General features: G+C 46.7%; 1 protein-coding gene across 2 annotated transcripts in view; it reads right to left on the reverse strand.

The window, feature by feature from the left end:
- NTN1 (netrin 1) overlaps window positions 1–13,032 on the reverse strand; it is a 180,864-nt gene extending 167,832 nt beyond the window's left edge. Inside the window, exons 1-2 of one of the 2 annotated variants that reach the window (XM_079134367.1) lie at window positions 12,978–13,032; window positions 11,181–12,257 (exon numbers count right to left, since the gene is read on the reverse strand). In XM_079134367.1, coding sequence (XP_078990493.1) covers window positions 11,181–12,198 — 1,018 coding nt within the window. In that variant the 5' untranslated portion in view covers window positions 12,199–12,257; window positions 12,978–13,032. The other variant, XM_079134366.1, reaches the window with a different exon arrangement.
- Window positions 13,033–20,859: the final 7,827 nt, after the last annotated feature.

Below are 20,859 nucleotides of genomic sequence, written 5' to 3' on the forward strand. Positions count from 1 at the left end.
CATCCCCATGCACCAGGTGGAGGAACTGAGTAAGGGGTGAGAGGTGGGAAAACGAGGTCCCCAAACAGGGGGAACCCAAGAGAAGGGGAGAGTGGAAAATACCTCAAATTGCAAAGCTGGTTCTGGGTGAGCAGGGAATGTGTCAGGTGGGTGGCTAGGCAGGAAGAGCACTCAGGAAGGCGGTGTGTGTCACAGAACAGAGAGTAGCAGAGCTGCAGATGGGCTTTGTAGTCCAAGCCCTCATTTTACAGCACAGAAAACTGATGTCCAGAGAACTACAGGGACTTGAGACAAATCCCCTTTGCTTCCTGGTGTGAACAGTTCTTTCTGACAGGGTGTACAGAGACTAAAGATGGGAGGCAACCAGACATGGTGGAGAAAAACAAGACCCATGAGCCACACTGCTTAGATTCTAATTTCAGCTTGGCCACCTGCTAGCCAGGTGACCTTGGACAAGTTACCTAGCTCTACTGTGTGCCTCGGTTTCTTCACCCAAGAAGTGATATACAAATGTGATTTTTATACAGCCACTTTCTATTAAGTATATAACCACCACCTATCGAAGCTGAACAGATACTTACACCCTTGGGCCCAGGAACCCTACTTCTACATACTTCCTCGGTGGAAGTTCATTCTTATGTGCACCAAAAAGCATGGACAAGTATGGTCACAGCTGCCAAGACCTGGAAAAAACCTAAATGTCTGCCCTAAAAGGAATGGAGAAATACACTATGATACATTTATATCAGAATTCTAGACAGCAATCAGAACTAATTTGTGGATAAACAGTATAAATGGAATACCAAAAGAAAGAAGCCAGAATAGAATACCATTTGCACAAAGTTCAAAAATACTCAAAACCAAGGTGCCATGGGCAGGGGGGCATGATAATCTGAAGGACACTGAGCAGCATCTGAGGTGCTGGGATGTTCTCGAGGTAGGCGCTGGATACACAGGCGTATGACATTGTGCAGTCACTGAGTTGAACACTTAGAAGTCACATGCTTTTCTGTACAAATGTCTTATTGTCATAAAAATGTTTACTCAATAACAATAATAGAACCCACCTCGCAGGATGGTTCCAAGACTAAATGAGGTGTTATTTATCAAATTCTTAGAACAGACCATGGCAATGGTAAGGACCATAGAAATGTGTGCTGCTGGAATCCACCTCTGGGTTCTCTTTTTATACCCTTTCTCTGAGCCCCTCTCAAGGCAAATACAAGGTGATCTTGAGCTTGGCCCCCAGGCCACCAGGTGTCAAGGCAGAGACTTAAGTAATTTACCCAAGCTCACACTCCTGACTGGGATCTAAAGCTAGATACCTGCAGCCAGAAAAGGGTTCTTTCATCCCCGCCACTACACACATATCTTGATATTTCATACATTACCAAATAGAATGTTGTATTCTTTGACCTTGAATTAGAACTAAGTATTCTAAGGATCAGAAAAACAGAACTTGCTTTTCACTTACACATAGATCATTATTTTTCTGTACATATCTCTGATTTAAAACAAAAACCCAGGCTGGAATTGTGGTTCAGTGGTAGAGCATTATTTGCCTGGCATGTGTGAGGCACAGGGTTCGATCCTCAGCACCACATAAAAATAAATAAAAATAAAAGATCCACTGACAACTACAAAAATATTTAAAAAATAAAAAATAAATAAAACAAAGCCCTTGGTTCAAATAATAAACGAGGATGAGAAATACAGAGGAAGATGAAGTCCCATTCTTCCCTGTAATTTCTGGGTACCATGATGGCAAATCTGCCCCTGAGTGTGGTTTAAGAAGGATTGATTTCTGTGGCTTGGAGTAAGAAGCAATTTCCTTCCCCATGGCAGCTTGAGAGGCCAAGTATTTTCTCACCGTGAATTCTCTCCAGGTCTGAGCCACGAAGTGAGACAGGGCTGGGTCTGGGAATAAAGAGTTGGCTGAGACCAACCTGCCCACCTCTGAGATCTGGCTTTGGGGAGAGGAAAACAAGTTGGCCACAAGGCTGAGGGCCGCCCAACCTCAAGGTACTTTCATGTTTTGGATGCCAAATTCGGTATCTGTAAACACAATGTGTTTCCTTTTTCATGCTGGGATTGGAACTGTTATTGTTTAGCACTTTCTACACCGGCCCAAACGTACGCAGAGTGCTGTGGGCAGTGGCTTCTGTAGAGTCCATGTCTCTCGATACCACACTGATGTGGTTTTGAATTGAGGGAACAGCCTTCAGGTGACACAAGAAGTCTCAGGCATGGTGCTCTGACCCAGGATGGGGCAGTGATAAACTTCTGTCTCAAACTCCAAGGCACTTTGGGAGAAGCTGTCCCGGAACTTCCAAGCCAGTGTCCCTGAGAAAACCACTTGTTTCAGGAAACCATACTCTCTCAGATTCTTGGCACAGAGCTGGGCATGGTAGTGCATGCTCGCAATCCCACTTACTGGAGAGGCTGAGGCAAGAGGATTGCAAGTTCGAGGCCAGCCTCCGTAACTTAGCAAGACCCTCAGCAACTTAGCAAGACCCTGTCTCAACATAAAAAATAAACAAGGACTATGGATGTGGCTCAGTGGAATACACCCCTGGGTTCAATCCCTGGTATAAAAAAAAATAAAAATCTAATCCTTTCCTGGAACAGGAACCACATCTTAAACCTGCCTCTCCTTCAGACCTATCTAGCACCTGCCCTGGGCACGTAGTGTCACCATGGGGGCCCATCCATGTCTACAGTGTAGTACAAATGAACATATAGTCCCTTTTTATGTACACGGCCTCCTCAGTGAAAACCTATTTTACCTGCAGGAAGGGAAACAACTTTATACTTCTTTGCAACCCCAAACCCAAGAGAGTCACCTGAACACTGAATGCTCTAGAAACACCTACTTACAAAGTGCTTCTTTGTCTGCAGGACAGAGGTGAGGGGCAAGGAAAGGGATTCTGGGACCAAAAATAGCAGACTTTTCATCTGATAGGCTAATTCTGCCTCAGGAATAATAGCTACCTAAGAAATTATATTGAGAAGGATTCTAATACAGTAAGATCATTCCTGGAGCTAGGAGCAAAGTGTGCTGTGCTACAATCAATTAGCAATGTCTACCCTGGTTTCAGAAAGGAGGAGTGATGATACATTTGCTAGGTATAGTCATCCTCTTCCCCCTATCCAATGTCCTGCTTCTGTGATCAGTTGCCTGCAGTCAACCACAGTCCAAATATATAAAATGGAAAATTCAAAAAATAAACTATTCTTAAACTAGGTGGCACTTCAAGTAACAGGATGACATTGCAACTTGTCCTATTCCATTCCGTATAAGTTGCCTGTTAGTCACTTTATGGCCATCTCCATTATCCAGTTGACTGTCACAACATCACAGTGCTTGCGTTCAAGTGACCCTTATTTTACTTAAAATAATGGCTCCAAATTTCAAGAAGACCAATGCTGGCAATTCAAATAAGCCAAAGAGAAGCCATAAAGGAATTCCTTTACGAGAATAAGTGAAAGTTTCAACTTTATGAGACAAGAAAATAATCATATGCTGAGGTTGCTAGACTCCAAAATACAATATTTTGAGAGAGTGCATATTCATATAACTTTTATTATAGAACATGGCTCTAATTTTTCTATTTTATTTTTAGTTCTTGTTGCTAATCTCCTATTATGCTTAATTTATAAAATGAATTTTATCACTGGTGTGCATATATAAGAAAAACATAGTATACATAGGGTTTAGTACTCTCCATGATTTCAAGCATCCATTGGGATCTCTGGAGTCTATTCCCCAAGTGTAAGCAGGGCCAGGATGGTGGGGGTCTACTGTAGCACCCCAGTCACTCCAAGCAAGAACAGATGAAATCAGAAGCCCTGAAAATAGTAATTGAACAGGCAGGAAATATCCATCACTTTGGGACTTCAAATATGGAATGTAGTATAACATACATGCCCTCAGGAAACTAAGAACTCATTTCCCTATAGGACCCAATTATTCAAAGCCAGTCTCTTTAAAGATCCCTGTGGTCCTACAGATTGTCTAACTTAAGTGTGGAGCCTCTGGAATGTATGAAAATTGGATACAACAAACAATAACCTCTCTTATCTGCAGGCAGGAAAGGACCCCAGGGAAAATCCAGAAAATCCAGTGACAGCACCAACCAGGAGGGGGTACAGATGGGTTCCCAACTAAACTGTGACCATATGCACAGGGAGATGAGACCTCACATAGGCTAGTCCTGAGTCCTCCAGGGAGAAGTACTTCTAGCACCTTCTTCCAACCAGGCACTGGCTATGTTGGGATGTGACCTGGGGTGTGACTTTCTACCTTGCAAGGTTCTCAACTTATTTAGACCTCTGAAAAACCACCTTTTACATAATCTGGAAGTCGACTCTACTCAGAGAGTCATCTTTCTGCTGGGTCTTCTTTATATGCACAAGCATACTGCAATCTGAATTCATTTCAGTCTAATTGTAGCTAGTACACTAATTCCAATGGCAGACAGCCCAGGGATCTCTAGGGATGGCCCTGATACAGGCCAGGGCAGAGCCCACTTTTCTGTGTCTCGTCAGTACTTCTGAACCATCAATACCCTTAGATGGCATCTTCTCTTGTGTTCTGAGTGCCAACAGGTGTCTCTGGAAGAAACGTCCATCCTGAAGGAGGCCTTGAGCAGGAGCTCAAGTGTTGGAGAAAAAGGTTCTGAGCAAAAGACACCTCGCCAGGCACAGTGGTACACACCTGTAATCCCAGAGGCTGAGGAGGTTGAGGCAGGAAGATCACGAGTTCAAAGCCAGCCTCAGCAACTTAGCAAGGCCCTCAGCAACTTAGCGAGACCCTGTCTCAAACAAACAAACAAACAAAAACAAAGACATCCCACTCTCATCAATTCCATGGCCTCGAATCCCTCTCTCCATCACAGGAGAGAACTGGCACAAAGTAATATAAGCAGGGCTGAACTCACACGTTGCCAGGGCCAGGTAGGAGTTGCTGACATATTTCTACAGATAAGAACTGCCCATTGGAATTGGTCTCTGCCTTTTGACATGGAGGGAAATTTACATAAAGTATGTAACTTTCAAAAAGTAAGTTAAAACCTACATCTGAATTTACAACAGAGATTCTTGGAGCAAGAGTACAAGAATGCAGGCCAGGTGTATAGTTCAATGGTAGAGCACTTGCCTAGCATGTGTGAAGCCCTGGGTTCCATTCCCAGCACTGCAAAAAGAAAGGAGGAGAAAAAAAAAAAAAAAAAGAATGCAATACTGAACTCACTACAATACACCAGTCAAACCTCATGAAGCAGATAGCTTTGAGGCGAACATCCCCAGCAAGGGGACTGGCCCAGGCAGCTCACTTATTCCAAGTGCTATTCAGAGTAACCATCCCTTGGAGTTGGTTATAATAGGACACGGCTTTTATATGATCTGCCTTGGAAACAAACACCGCTGATACCCCCTGCTCTCTCCAATGCGTCCTGCAGACTTGTCCACACTTAGTCCTGTGTGTGTACAAACTGCCCTTTGGTGGCAGGGACATCTGTTTTTGAAAAGCTTCCGTTCCTTGTGGCAATCTGATTAATTGAACAAAGCACACAGAAAGCACCTCGTACAATGCCTGGCCCTCGGTAGGGGTTTGTGGTCTGTCTTCAGGACGCAACCTGACAACCACCTGGGACTGACATTCTAAACTCTGCAGTTCCCTGGCCACCCAAACCAACACCACGCCTTCTGAGGCTGCAGAGACCACGAGGGCTCCCAGACAACAGGCAAAATGCTGTATGCCACTCTACAAGTATTAGGCTTAAGTCCTGAGCATTTCAAAAGCCCTCTGAGACCTCCCGTCTCCCTATAATGAAAGGCGCTGCAGAAACCCAAGGTATGATTATCACTTCTGAGAGAAAGAAAAAAATACTGGCTCACAAAATATCCATACTTGTGCATCCACAGATAAGGCTGTTTTATAATCCAGTTCCCTGGAGAGCCATTTATTTTGGTGAAGCCAGTGTGCATAGCAGACACTGTAGAAGCCATCAAGATAACACGAATAACAACCCAGTGGACTTTTGAAGTGTAAACATAAAAGTCTATTAAGAATACAATGTTGGTTTAATCCCAAGACAAAAAAATTTACTTAATGAAAAGCACAACTCATCTCAAGAAGGAAATATCGATACCAGCTGTGAGTAGAAAATGAGGCGATTCCGTCCAGGGAACATCTGAATTGCAACCCACTGCCTTTCCAATATTTACTCTGGACATAAAGTCTCAAATACTTTTCGGAGGATCTCATTTTTCTACAGGAGGAGGAGGTCAGAGAAGAGTCTGGGCAGGGCTAACAGAGAGCTTGGCAGAGCCAGGAAATGCACAGACCTGCCCCACTTCCCCCAGAAGGTCTGCCCTGACACATTTGCCCTCCATTCTCTGGACAGAGTTGGGAGCATCCTCCTTGCATGAGGTTCCTGCCCACCAGGTGCTAATGAGTACCTGAGTGGAGACCCTTCGCTCCAACTGCCATGAGCCAACAGAGATAAATGACAGTCCAGAGCCGCTGATTCCTTCAGTTGCACCTAGCAGCAACTGGGACTTGTCATTTTCCATCAAGCTCCTTCTGCTCTTTACCAACAATACTTTCAGCCACTTCCTGGATTCTTTCCATATATTCTGGTGAAGCAATGGGATGGTGGGCACCAGGGTGAGAAGAGAAAATCATTTTAAGGGGATTTTCAGATTACCTGTTCTACCTCACCACTTTTTTTTTTTTTTTAAGAGGGGGTGATACTTGAACTTGAACTTGCAATCCTCCTGTCTCAGCCTCCTGAGTGGTTGCAATTATAGGTATAGGCCATCACACCCAGAGTCTCACCACCTTTGGGAATGATCACAGGCCCTGAAATCAAGAATTGAAATAAGCAACACCTGTGGATGTTGAGAACCCATAGCAAGGTATTTATACCACTTCTCTCACAGTCCTCCCATCTCCCACCAGGTCCACTAAGATAAATAGAGAAAAGCTTATATACGACTTCATATTTCATACTTAAGTGTGTGTGAATATAATGTAATAATGTGATATTATAAAATACAACACAACTAGGGAACCACTTCCAGTTATAGCAAGAAGTAATAGGTTGTTCCTGCTTTTCTCCTGTACTTGGATGAATGGTAGTCATTCAATCATTCATTCACTCAATCACCCATCCCTCTACCCTACAGAGAGGTAGCACAGCAGATGCTATAAAATTATGAACAAATATCAGTCTGGAGCCCCAGCCTCACTACCTACTAGCTATGTGGCTTTGAGTAGGCCATGTAATGTCTCTAGGTCATGGCTTCCTCATATCTAAAATACAGAGGAATGCCTTTATTAGCATATTAGCATAGTCACAATGACGAAATGATTAAATTAATGTGAGTGCTTTGCAAAGAATAAGCCCTCAAGGGTTAATCACCATAATGACAGTAATTATAACAATCACCTTTAAAAACATACTCATTCAGTTATATATCAGGCAATGGTCTAGGCAACAAATACTTTTAGCCTTCTGATTTTCCAAGGGTCGTTAGTGGGGCATTGGATTTCTCATGGCAACACCTCTAATATGACCTCCCAGGTTTGCCAGGGATGAGGGTGGGCCCAAGAATCAGGGCCATTTACAGCATAAGGACCCCCTCCTCAAAGCCATGTTTAAACAATTATGAGCATTATGTTGCAGGCACCCATGACCGTAGGAGGCCAGCCCAGCATGGTGCTCATCTTGCAGAAGCAGCTTTTGTATGGGTTTTGGGTTACAGCTGGGCAATACAAAGCCATAGAGTGAGTCGCAAAACAAGTTTTCATAAAGCTCAACCTGTCACAAACCAGGCAGGGGCTCATGCTGACATCCCCACAGTAAGATTAAACAGCATGCTTCATCAGGCACTAAATACTAACACAGCCCCAACGTCAGGGGGACACTGATTAAAACTGATGTCAATAATTTATGAAACACAATATGGTCTTCAGATGCTCTTTTGAGAAAAGGAAGGTGGGGGAGGGCCTAGCAACCCAGGTGGTTTAAAACTGTTCATGCATTTTTCCTTGAATATACACCCCCCCACCATGCATGGGTGCTTCTTTACACAGTGAATTGTAAATGCACATGTGTATAAAAGCAGTGAACACTGCTGATACATATGGACGGAAGAAAGTATTTAGTTATTCCACTGAGAGTTGTCGAAGCTGTAACGTTATACATGGTCTTGTCTTTCATATTGTTTTGAAGGTATTTTTTTTCCAGAAGAAATTTAAGATTGCATTTTAAATAAAATTGGGCTTTACAACCATTCACATTTATTCTGTAGAGACACTGACCTTGAATCAACACTAAAATGAAAACCGGAGCAAAGAAATCATATAGCATGGTGCATTTCTTGGTAATCTGTAAGCACCTCAGTCAAATGACATCAATGTATTTTCAATTTCTAGGGATTTGGGGCAGGGAAGTGAGGAGTGGAGGTTAACCTAGGGAAGTATGGCATTTCAATCTATTATGTATCATGTCCTATTATTTTGTAAAGGCAAAGTGATAATTTATCAAAACTGGTCTTTGTAATTTAAAAAATACTTTATTCTTTTGTCTTCGTTGTAAATAATCTAGATAGCTTGACTTTATGTGTCAACAGTGTGAAATTCACAGGACAGGATTATGTTGGGGAGAAAAAAAATCTGAGTCACTGATAGTACAAAGTTAGTATGTGAAGGATTTATTAATGCTTTTTCCTAGCACAGGCCCTTTAGTATCTCAGAACACCTGTCAAATACTAATTCATTCATATATCTCCACTACAGGGCCTTTTCATAAAAATCTCGACCTTTAATTGTAAATCACTCCTAAATTGTCCTTGCTGGCTTTCTCTTTTACAGGAGGATGGAAAAATCACCAAGACTTAATTAAGATTTCAGAAGAACTTCAATCTGATGTTCCCAGTTATATCTACAAGGTATCAAAACATCTATTCAAAAAGGAAACTATAAATAACTTTAATAGAGTTGAATTGGCTTTGCTTTTATAAAATGACTGAATAATTGGCAAGATTTAAAGATACTTTAACTACTGAGAATTAAAATAACTTCAGTAAAAACCAGAAAAATATTGTTAGCTGATCATTTGTCATGTAGATTATGTACTTATTAGGCCTAATTAAACTTTATGAGCAAAAAAAAAACAGCTTGCTAATTACATTAGTTAATACGTTGATTGCTCAATTTAGCCAAAAAAAAAGTCAATCCAATTTGTGCTTTGGTTGAAAGACAAAATCCTAAACTAGAGAGATTATTTCAAGAACATAACCATCATCATAACAGATGCAGGTTATGTCTTCACGTCCAAAGTGACAGGAAGGGGGGGGGTGGCAAATTGAACAATACCAATGCTAAGAGGAATCTTCATGCCAGTAACACTTTACCAAAATATCCCATTTATTCGCCTCAATGTATTCACTTGCATTTGTCCAATTAGCCCCCGCTGGTGACCATACAAAGTCATCTTTCATATGCATATACAAACTAAAACTGATAGCAAAACCCTGGGAAACCCTTTAAATGTCAATAAAGGGCTTTTACGCACAAAAGGAAGAAAAGAAAAGAGGAAAGGGAGAGAAGAGATGGGAAAAACCAACATTTCTGAGGGAACTGAGCAGATCAAAGGAACTCTATCCTCCAAGACCACTAAGTCGGAGTATAACTACTCAGCAGAATCCTGAAAAGTCTCTTCAAACTGGAAGCCAATTCTGTTCCTTGAAGGAGGGGGATGAACAATTAGGTCTGTAAAAGCCGGACACACTGAGTGTAAAAATGGAGGCACCGACATGCAACAGGAGGCACAGGCATCTGCAGACCAGGGTGCCTGCATGGGCCTCTGTGCCGGCTGGACTCTCCAAGACATGTTTTCCATTGGCTTGTTCAAAAGTCTATATTCACAGTCATGAGGCACAAACTATTCGACAACAACATGACACAATTAATCAGAACCAGACCGCAAAACGTGTGTTTGTGGGGATCAGCAAACTTTGCAATGTGCCTCAGAGGGTGAAGCAATTGAAGAGACTCACACTGGCTGTTGGGGGGTGGGGGAGGGGGAGGAAAATCTGTATGTTCACAAAAGATGCACACCAAATGGCACATTTATGAACTAAATGATTTTCATTACAATCGCTGTGGGATTTGGAAATTTACATCTTGTACTGAAAAAGTAAGGTACTGTCTTACTACCATCTCGCTCTCTTTCTGGGGAGAAATTGATGCCTGAGATTTTCTGCACCAACAAAGTTGTACAATTCAGAAGTAGAACGTAGCCTCATTTCTGACTCAGGCGTATTCACCGGTGCCCAGTTTTGTCAGATTTCTCTTCCAGGAATTGAAACTCTATTAAAAATCCAGACGCTGGGCCCTTAGTTAATTCAAAACTGTTTAATTTCACCAAACCCTGAAGCGAACAAAAGAATCTGGTATACTACTTTTTTATACCAGGATTGATTTAGTTTAAAATAGTTACTGAACCTTCCTTTGTAATCTGTAGATAGTAATTAATTAAAATCACATCACTCTTTTTTGCTAACGCAAACACGATGTTCAAAAGAGAAAAGGAATTTTTTTTTCAAACCATAAAAAGACAAATGCGAGGGTGCAGGAGTGGTATTCGTCGGGTACCAAACCACCCCAAACTGCAGAGTTCTCTGCCGTCTCCCAGAGGATTTGTGGTTGTAGAGCTGTAACTTCCCGGGATCAGGACCCGGGTCCCCAACCGCGCGCCCAGCTGCAGCACTAGGAAAGGGGGGTGGGGTGGAGGTGAATCCCAAGGACTAGCCAGACTAAGAAGAAGGCAATGAATGTGTTTCCGTTTGGATCCGGGATTATGGAAACCTGTCGGCAAATTTTCGCCAAACCTCTCCCCACCACACCCGATCCCAGCAGTATTTCTCGCGCTGCTTCTAGGTTTCGCTGAGTGCACAGGGCGTCCACAGCGAGCATCACACCAACCGGTAGACTGCGTTCAGCCCTCCCGCGTCCCGGACATCCCTGAACACGCCTCCCAGGGTTCCGGAGACATCCCCACAACGAGCTATCCTCCGATGCAGTCGCGCCTGCGCTCTTGCCGACCCGCCGCTGCGAAGCCCGGGAGCAGTCAACTGCCTCCCCAGACACCGCGCGTTGCCCCACTCACCCACGCACTCGTTGGCCTCGCGGGCTGTGGCGCGTTGCCAGGGCCGATCATAGTGGAAAGGTTTGCAGCGGTCGCATTCCGGGCCGGCCGTGTTGTGCCTGCAGTCGCACACCAGGCTGTCGTCGCGGTCGCGCACGCAACGAGCCGCGTGGCCGTTGCACTTGCAGCGGCCGCCCACTTGCAGGTCGGACACGGCATAGAAGTACGAGTCGCGCGCCAGCTCCGAGTCGTCCTCGTTCTCGTCGCCAAACGTGTGCAGGCGGCTGAAGGCCACGCGGATATCGGTGGCAGTGACCCAGTCCTGCAGCACTGGCGAGTTGTCGAAGTCGTGCGCAGAGGGCCGCCCGTCCAGCGTGCTGAAGGCGATGAGGCCGCCCGAAAGCGGGCGCATGTCGGTGTGCGAGTCGGTGCACACGGCCTCCTGCTCGTTCTGCTTGGTGATGGGCGCGCGGTGCGGCCGGTTGTACATCTTGCGGCACTGCGTAGAGTAGAACTGGAAGGGCACCCACGTACGCCCGTAGTCCATGGACTTGTAGATGGCCATGGACTCGGGCCGTGGCGAACAGAACTGCAGGCTCACGTAGGTCACCTCGAACTTTTTGCCGAGAGACAGCGTGAGCGTGACATTGTGTGGGAACTGCAGGTAGTTCTCCGACTGCCAGCACGTCAGGTTGTGCGGGTTGTTGAGGTCGGTGAGGAAGGCGGGAGGATGCGCCTTCTTGGGGTCGGACGCGTTGCAGAGGTGGCACGAGCGCAGCCGCTCCTCGCCGCGCTCGCTCACCACGCAGTAGCGCGCTGGGGGCCGGCCGCAGGTGCTGGACACACGCACATCCTTACCGAAGGCCGCATTGACAAAGTCCGGGATGCAGCGGCGCGGGTGGCCGTTCTCGTCAGTGCAGGGGTCCGGCTGCGCCGCCTGGCCAGCGAACATGCTGAGCCCCGGCCCGCCGCGCACCGCGCCCACCAGGCACGCCACAGCCGCCAGCGCAGCCAGCGCCTCCCACACTGCGCGCATCATGCTGCGTCCAGCTTGCCCCGGCCCCGCCGCGGAGTCAGTCCGCCCGCCGCAGAAGGCGCCTGCGGAGAGAGGGGAGCTGCGCTCAGCCAGCCCGCCCCGCGACCTCCAACCCTTGCGAGGTGGCAGGCGGGGCGTGGGCGAACACCCGCACCAACCCCACGTCCGACTGCCCGCCTCGCTCCCCCAAAGTCCCGGGGACAGGAGGAGCGGGGGCCTCCGAGCCCGCACAGCCCGCGACCCTCCTTCCCGACTGGTGAGCCGAGGGCAGCGGGCGAACGCTGTTTCCCAGCTACTGCAGCCTCCAAGCCGCCGGAGAAGCATGCCCGCGCCCATCTGCCAGTCCGCGACCAACCCACCTCGCACCCCAAATCTCGAACGCAGGAGAGCTCCGGGTCCCCCAACCTCATATGGCCCGCGCCCATTCCTCCCGCATCCTCGGGTCCCTCTCAGCTGCCCCCATCGCGTCCCGCCAGGGAGTGTGCTTTCGGGACTTTACCTCTAGTGAGGGTAAAAGAGAAAGAAAAGTTTGCCTGGCTTCAGCCGGGGAGCCCGCGCGCCGGACGGCGGAGAGCCTCTTGCTGGCTGCTAGCAGGCGCGTCCTGCCTCAGCGCGGGCTTGCCAGCTCCATGCCCGGCGCGGCCGCCGCTGCCCCAGCCCCGGCCCGGCTGCCGCCGCCGCCTCTCTTGCCCGAGTGACGACGCGGCCGCCCGGCTCGCGCCGATCCCGCCGCGGTCGGAGTGCTGCCCTGCCTGCGCCCGGGGCGCACACAACACACTCACGCTTGCTGGCGCGCACTCACACACGCACGCACGCCCCCGAAGGCTCCGCCGCCGCCGCCGCCGCCGCCGCCACTCGCGCTGGGAGTAGGGGGCGGAGGGGAGCGCGGGGGCGGGGCCGCCGGGCGGGGCGCTGGCCAATAACGTCGACGAGCAGCCGCCCGCTCGCCAGCAAAGTTTTAACCCCGGGAAAGAAGAAAGTTAAAGGGAGCCGGCCCCGGACGCAAGAGAGGGCGAGCGGGAGCGGGTGGGAACCGGGGAGCCCGAGAAAGCAGCAGAGACAAAGAGAAAGCGAGAGGAGTGCCCGGGGAAACCCCGGAGAGGGGGCAGGGCCGGGCGCGCACCCCAGGGGGTGGGGGGCTGGCCGCCGACTGTCAGCCTCGCCCCGAACTGGGCGCCGAGCGAACGCCGCACACCCTGGGGAGCGCGCGGGGAGGGGAAGGGGACGGGTTCCGCCACCACCCCCCTGCCCAAGGTCCCAAACACATCTGTGTTTGTTTTCTTTGCTGCGCCGAGGTCGGGCCTTCCTCTAACCCAGCCTATGGCCCCGGTGGCACCGCGCACAGGGTCGTGCCTCTGTGGGCATGCAGACCCGGGGTGTAAGAAAGGGGAAGAGAATGTGACCTGTGCCTGCCCCTTATTCCTGCCTGAAGTCCCTGGGGTCTGGCTGGAAGGGGCTGCTTGTCTGAACCCCCAGAGGTGTCACCCTGCTTGGGCCTGTCTGTCCCGAATGCGGCTTGTTCCCTGCCAGAGAGCTGTGGTGGGGAGAAGGCTGAAGGGGTAATACGCTGGCAACACCTGGATACTGGCCAACGCCACTTGCAGACTGGTTTGCAGCCTCAAATGTGGGACCAGCCCAGCTCTCCCAAGATCCCCTGAGGCATGCGTATTAGTACTTCCTTGCTCGCTTTAAGAGTGCTGTCCATCACTAAAGTATCTCATGGGATTCCCACAACAGCTTTGCAAAATAGTTATTGAATCTGTTTTACAGATGAGCGTACTGAAGTCTCAGGAAGTTGAAGTGACTTGCCCAGGATCTCACAGCTAGTAAACATCAAATACAGAAATAGAAACCTGAGTTTCTAGCTGTGTGCAGTGGTGGGCTCCTGTAGTCCCAGGTACTTGGGAGGCTGAGGCATGAGGACTGCTTGAGCCCAGGAATTCAAGACCAGCCTGGGCAACATAGCAAGACCCTGTCTCAAAAGAAAGAAAACCTGGGTTCCTTCCTATCCATCACATTTGTCAAAAGAATAATCCCACCCTAATTATAGTTTCATGGGGCATCCTCAGGGCCACCCAGCTTCTCCTGGCCTCCTTTTCTGTCACCATTAGGAAAAGATGGGGATTGTGACAGTATCCTTTGACCATCTTGCAGCAGCAAAAAGCTTTGGGAAAGAATCTACTGGGCTGGGTTTAGAACCAAATTTTGTTGGTTTATTTGTGACTTGAAATGTGTGATCTAGTAACAGACTAGGATGGAACCCCAGGTCCTGGTTCTGGCCCAAGGGCTGTCTTGCCCTCATGCATTAGCTCCATTAAGTGCCTTGTTTTGTCTTATTGGCATTTTCATAAACCCTGAGAATCTAAGAAGAAGCCTCGGGGCTTGTCTGGCCCAGCTCAGTCTCTTTGGAAGAAGGCCTTTCCCAGCCTTTCCCAGCCTTCCCCAGCCTCCCTGAGAGTCGGCCACCCAAGCCAGCTCTTCCAAAGAGGGAGGCTCACCACAGCCCAAGGAAATAAATCCATTTCATTGCAGGACAGCCTGGATTCACCCTCTCCCTGGGTAGCACTTTAGCTTTGCCTTTTTGTGCCATTTACCACTCTCTGCTCTGTTTATTTATGCCTTGCCTTGTGGCAGAAAGGATTTCAGGTGACTTACAGGGGTACTTAAAAATATGGCCAAATAACATAAATTAGGAGTGAAGTGAAAGGAAATAAAAGAAACGTTTGAACACTGTGGACAGCAAAATCCCAGTGGTATACTGAAAGGCTGCATAGCTCTTAGGAGGGCACATTTTGGAGCCAGAGTGCCTGGGTTCAAATACTGCCTCATTTGTGTGACCCTGGGAAGTCTTCACATCTTCCTGCACCTTGGTTTCTTCATCCACAAAAGAGGGACAAGGATATCTATCTCCTAGGGTTGTGTGCATCAAATAAGTTGGCACATATGAATATTACAACTTATATTATGTATGCCTACATAGTGTGGTTATATAATACACTTGAATATACTTTCACGTCTATGTCTATGTAAATATACATAAAGCCAGGCACATGGTGGATATAAAAGTGTGAAATATTAGTATTAAATTGCTAGAGCTGTAGAGAGATTTTAAATTATTTTAAGAACATTTAATAACACAGAAAAATGTTCATGACATATGAAAGGAAAAAAGACAATAGAAAAAAGATTACACAAATACAGTGTCATTTTTATTTTTAAAACATAAGTATAAAAAGATAACATTGTTAATAGTGGTTTTCTTGGAGGTGAGACTATAGGTGATTTTCATTTATGATAGTAAGTTCTCAATTTTGTACAGCAAAATAAGAAGGAAAGCTAAGAAAAGAAAGAACAAGGGGGAAGATAGAGTAGAAATGGGAATAATGCCAAAATGCACCCTGAAATGGCCTAGTCACCTCCTGTGGGTGGGTCACTGATTTGTCCCTATGCTTTCCCGCGGCCAAAATGAAAAGGAGACCATGTCTGTTACACAATTCCCAGTGTCCATGAGATAAAAACAGACCTATTGCTCAAGAGAATTACAACTGTTCTTGGTACTAAAATCAGACAGGAATTTCTCCTGGGGGGCCTCATAAAGGGAACACAGTGTGAGGTAATAAGCAAACATGCCCAGCAGCATCCCATAATAGTCACAACAGTGAGCTCCATAAGGTGTTCTCTACAATTGGCCCTCAATGTAAGCTGATGACATCATGCAGGTTAGGAAAATACATTCTGGCACCAAAACACAGGTCTGAAAAAGATCAGGGTGCTCAGCTCTCTTGCCCACCCAACCTGGGTGTATTATAGAGAATCTATATGAATGATTGCCAAATGTTCCTCAAGACTTCCTCCTGTGGTGTGGTTTCCTCTCCACAGAGTTTCTGCTGGATCTTGTGTGGCAGCAAGTTTGAAACTGCATTCCATAGAGTATGGTTCTTCTGTGTTGCTAACTGAGCTTGGGCTAGTGATCTTCAGGAAGAAATGGAGGACACTGTCTCCTTTTATTGTGGTCATCAATGTCTAACTATATCTTCTTTTGTACTTCCTGGTGGGCAGGATTATCTCACTCACCTTGCAAGCCGGGAGGTTCAGTACCTTCTGGAATATAGTAGAAGTTCTCTACCTCCATTCAAAACCTGCCTCTCTGTCACTTCTACAGTTCATCTGATTCCAACTCTACTTTGCAGCCCAGATCAAACCTCTGCTTCTTCAAACTTTTGAAATCAATCCTTTGTTTTATTTCTTCTAGGCAAAATGTTCCCAGTCTTTTTAGTGATTTCTCATAGGACATGAGTTTCAGATCATTCCGCAGCCTCTCCCAATGCCCTCCAATTTGTCAGTGTTCCTTCCTAAAGCATGGTGCCTTTTGAGGGGACAAATGAAAAAAAACAGATGTGCAAGTGTTGCCAGAGTTTCTCAGAGTGGGGGTTGTAAATACACACCCTTGAAAGCATGTTAGTCTCTGAGCAGCAGGATCCAGGGTACAAACTGGAGTTCAGAACAACAATGTGGTTCTTGGGTGAGAAAGCAAATTCCCAGGTGTTTCTTCAAGGAATGCATTAGAAGCAGGCGCTGCCATTTACAGCACACAGCCTCACCTGTGAAGCCTGACAGGGAGGGAGCACCCAGGAAGGCAAGAATGTGGCAATTTCCAGAAAACTTAGGTGTAGCCATAGGAAGAGGAGGACATGGAAACTCAGGGGTTCCAGAAACAATGAGTGAGAGAGTTTTGAGGAAGGAGGGGCAGTGAGCAGTGTCATCTACCTTAAAGGTCAAGATAAGATCTGAAATGAGTGCTTTGGATTAAACTACAAGGAAGTCATTGGTGACCTTGACTGACAGTTGCAGAGGGGTGGTGGGGACAGAAGCCAGACTGCCTAGGGTTGTGGAATGAAAGGGAGGTGAGAAAGCGGAGATACCAAGTGTAGACAACCTTCAAGAAGTGTGACTACAAGAGGTAGAAAAGAGAGAGGGCCTGGCAGGAAGGTGACATAGGATGGAGGGAAGGCAGGGACTTTTTATTCTTGTTTATAAGATAAGGCTATTTGAACATGCCTCGGTGTTGATAGGAAGGAGCCAGGAGGGGAGAGGTTGAAGACAGATAAAACTATTCTTGTAAAATTGGCAGCCAGGTGGTCTGAAAGTTTCTCTTGTTTCAATGAAATAGGAAGTGACACATCTGCTGAGCATGGGGGAGGGGCCAGAGACTGGAGATTTGCAGATGGGGAGGTTGATACTGTCATTGAGGACACCAGGACAATGCTTGCTAGGAAGAATTAAAGGTCCTACTGAAGTTGGTGATCATGTAGGAGAAAGAAAAACGGCATATGAAATCATAGAACACACACAAACTACCCCCATCAGGCCACCAGACTCTCGAGATAGGACTAGAAAAAGAAAGTTGGATAATCTAGATATGAGAATGGGGCAGAAGGACAAGAGGGTGGAGACAAAGTCAAAGAGAAAGAAGTGAAGATAAGAGAAGAATAGGGGACTGGGGTTATGGCTCAATGGTAGAGGGCTTGTTTGGCATGTGTGAGGTCCCCAGTTCAATCCTCAGCACCACATAAGGATAAATTAATTAATTTATTAATTAAAGGTCCATTGACAACTAAAAAAATATTTTTTAAAAAAGAGAGAGACAAGAAAAGGAGAGGAAATAGAGAAACCAGGGATCTGGAGTCAGGCTGTCAAGTAGGGTCTCCAGGAGCCACATGTAGCAATTTTAGTTTGAGCTTGAACCAATTCAAATTAATAGCATGTAAAGCTCAGTTGTCCCTGATTTGGACAGCCCTAATAAAGAATGTTCCTATCATCACAGAAAGTTCTACCAGACAGAGCGGGTCTCAAAAATTCTGGAAGATAGAAGAAAAGTGATGATGAATTACTGAGGAGGCTATGGTCCAAAACAGGAGGCATGAGTTGATTCCAGAGGTGGAATGGCTCTGGGGGATGATAAGGCCCTCTGAGGATAAGACGGGATTCTTAGGTGAAGGAGCAGGGAAGGTGATTAGAGGCAGGAGGTCAAAGTGCTTGGTGGACTGTCACCTGGGTGACAGCCTTAGGACTTGGGGCACAGATGAAGGCTGAGCCAGAGGCTGGTGTTTCCAAAGCAAGAGAAGAGTGAGGTAGATAGGGCAGTGACTCTAAGGGTGAGATGCCAGAGGAGGAATAGCATGTGGTTCTGGTCTTAAAGGAGCAGGGTTATTTGTTTTGTTTTGTTGTTTTTAAAATAAAAATGGAAAGAATGTTAGGGAAGGGAGGAAGACAATAGCTCTCCACTTCTGGGCACTGGGTATGTGTGGTGTGGGAGAAGAGCAGCTCCACTGAAGAGAGCTGAGTGTGAGCGAGGGCCCCAGCGGAGGGTGAGTCTGGGGGGTGGGCATGACAGCGGGGAGAGCAATCAGTAAACAGGACACAGGGAGGAGATGCCCCAGGGATGGGGATTCTGGATGGTACAAGTTAATGGTTTGCAAGGTAGGAGGACAGAAAATAATGGCTCAGGAGAAATGAATGACTAGTGTGGTGTTCATCTTGAGAATCACCAAGAGGTTTATTTTTTTAAAAATTATTTGTTTTTATGGTGCTGGGGTCAAACCCAATGTCTCAAGCATGCTAGGCAAGCACTCTACCACTGAGCTGTATACCCCCAGCCCCAAGGACACTCTCCTCTTTCTCTTTCTCTCCTTCTTCCCTCTCTCCCTCCTTTCCTCCCTCCCTCTCTCTCTCTTTTCAGTACTGGGGATTTTTTTTTCTTTCACAGTACAGGGGTACACTACCACTGAACCACATCCCGAGCCCTTTTTATTTTTTATTTTGAGACAGGGTCTTGCTAAATTGCTGCGGCTGGCCTTAAACTTGCAATCCTCCTGCCTCAGTTTCCCAAGTAATTGGGATTACAGATGTGTGCCACCACACCCAGCTCCAAGGGCTTTTCTTTCAAAATCAAACATGTACATAGGAGGCTGGAGATGTAGATCTGTGGTAGAAGACTTGCCTAGCATGGGCGAGGCCCTGGATTCAATCCCACACACACACACATACACACACACACACACACACACACACTACACATAATGCTTATTGTGTGCAAGAGCCCTCTTCTAAGCACTTTGACAATCATTAACTTGTTATATTCCTAAAAACATTATGAGATAGTTATATCATTACCTCCATCTTATAAGGAGGAGACCAAGACACAGATTTAGTAATTTGCTGAAGATCACATCACTGAGCGGTAGAAAGGTGGGGGTTTGAACTCATGTTCTGGTGACTGAGTTTGGAGCTCTTAGCACCTATAGGCAAGATAAGCATGGCTGGGCCTCAGTCCTCCCTGAGAGAAATGGTGGACTCCAGGTCTACGAAACGTGTAAGCAGTGGCCTAGGGCCACTGTGCTTCTGAGTATTTCTGGCTCAGTTAACAACTAGATGACTCCGTTTCCAGGACACCAGCATAGACTGGAAATCGCAGCCAGAGGTGACCAGGGGTCATCTAGTCTCTCCAGAACGATCATCTGTGCCTGGATTATGTTCCTTTCAGAAACAGAAAACATTGACTTAGACAAGCCATGATTCCAATTTACCACTTGCTACTGGCCTGACTTTGAGCTAGTTGCTTTACCCATCTGAGCATCAGTTTATTTATGATGAAATGGGGGTAACCACCCTACCCCAAAAGCTTCTTATAACGTTTTAAAAGATGAAGGTGGAAGGAAAACAACTGGCACAGAGTATATGTTCTCTCTCTCTCTCTCTCTCTATATATATATATATATCTCCATATATACATATATATATTTTTTTTCTTTTTGTGGTGCTGGGGATTACATATGCCAGGCAAGCACTCTATCACTGAGCTGTATATCCCCCCCCCCTTTTTTCTTTAATTATAATCCTCAGATCTGTCTACTAGATCCCTCCCCTGCCCCCTTTGGTATCAGGGATTGAACTCAGGGGGCACTTAACCACTGAGCCACATAGTCCTAGCCCTTTTTATATTTTTATTTTGAGACAGGGTCTTGCTAAGCTGCTGAGGTTGGCTTTGAACTTGTGATTCTCCTGCCTCAGTCTCTAGAGTCACTGGGATTACAGGCAAGTGCCACTGCACCTGGCTAGATCCCTCAACCTGGAAGAATTAGGGACATGCTTTCATTTTAAGGCTTCTAGAGCCCAGCTCACCTGCTTGGCCACATGGAGGGGTGCTCAAAGGACCCCCAGGTCCCTGAACAGGAGGATTTCAAGAGATTTGACTATTCTGGAAAAGGGTTTAGAACATGAAGAACAGGCCTACATAGTGTGTAGGGTTCCTGGGGATTCATTCCTTTCCTCAGTTCTGTTCATCTGCATCTCAGGTCAGGCCTCCCCTCGTGCAGGCATCTTGACTGAGGATTCCCAAGTAGGGCATAGAAATCCATACAAGTCCCAATTCTGCCAAGTCCTTTCGTCTACCAGGGCTCTTTGAAGTGGTAAAAATGCCTGTGCATAAGGGGAATCCGCAGATGCGATTTATTCTCATTTACTAAAAGTTTTTGACAAGGTCCCACTAAATGCTATTAAAATAAAGAAAATGTTCCAGTGGGGGGAGGTTTTGTCATGGATGGAAGACCAACCCCAGGAAGGAAACAATAGGTACAAATAAGTGATGCTCTCTGGGTGGGAGAA

The sequence above is a fragment of the Sciurus vulgaris genome, assembly GCF_902686455.1.
Source record: "Sciurus vulgaris genome assembly, chromosome: 3".
Taxonomy (NCBI): domain Eukaryota; kingdom Metazoa; phylum Chordata; class Mammalia; order Rodentia; family Sciuridae; genus Sciurus; species Sciurus vulgaris.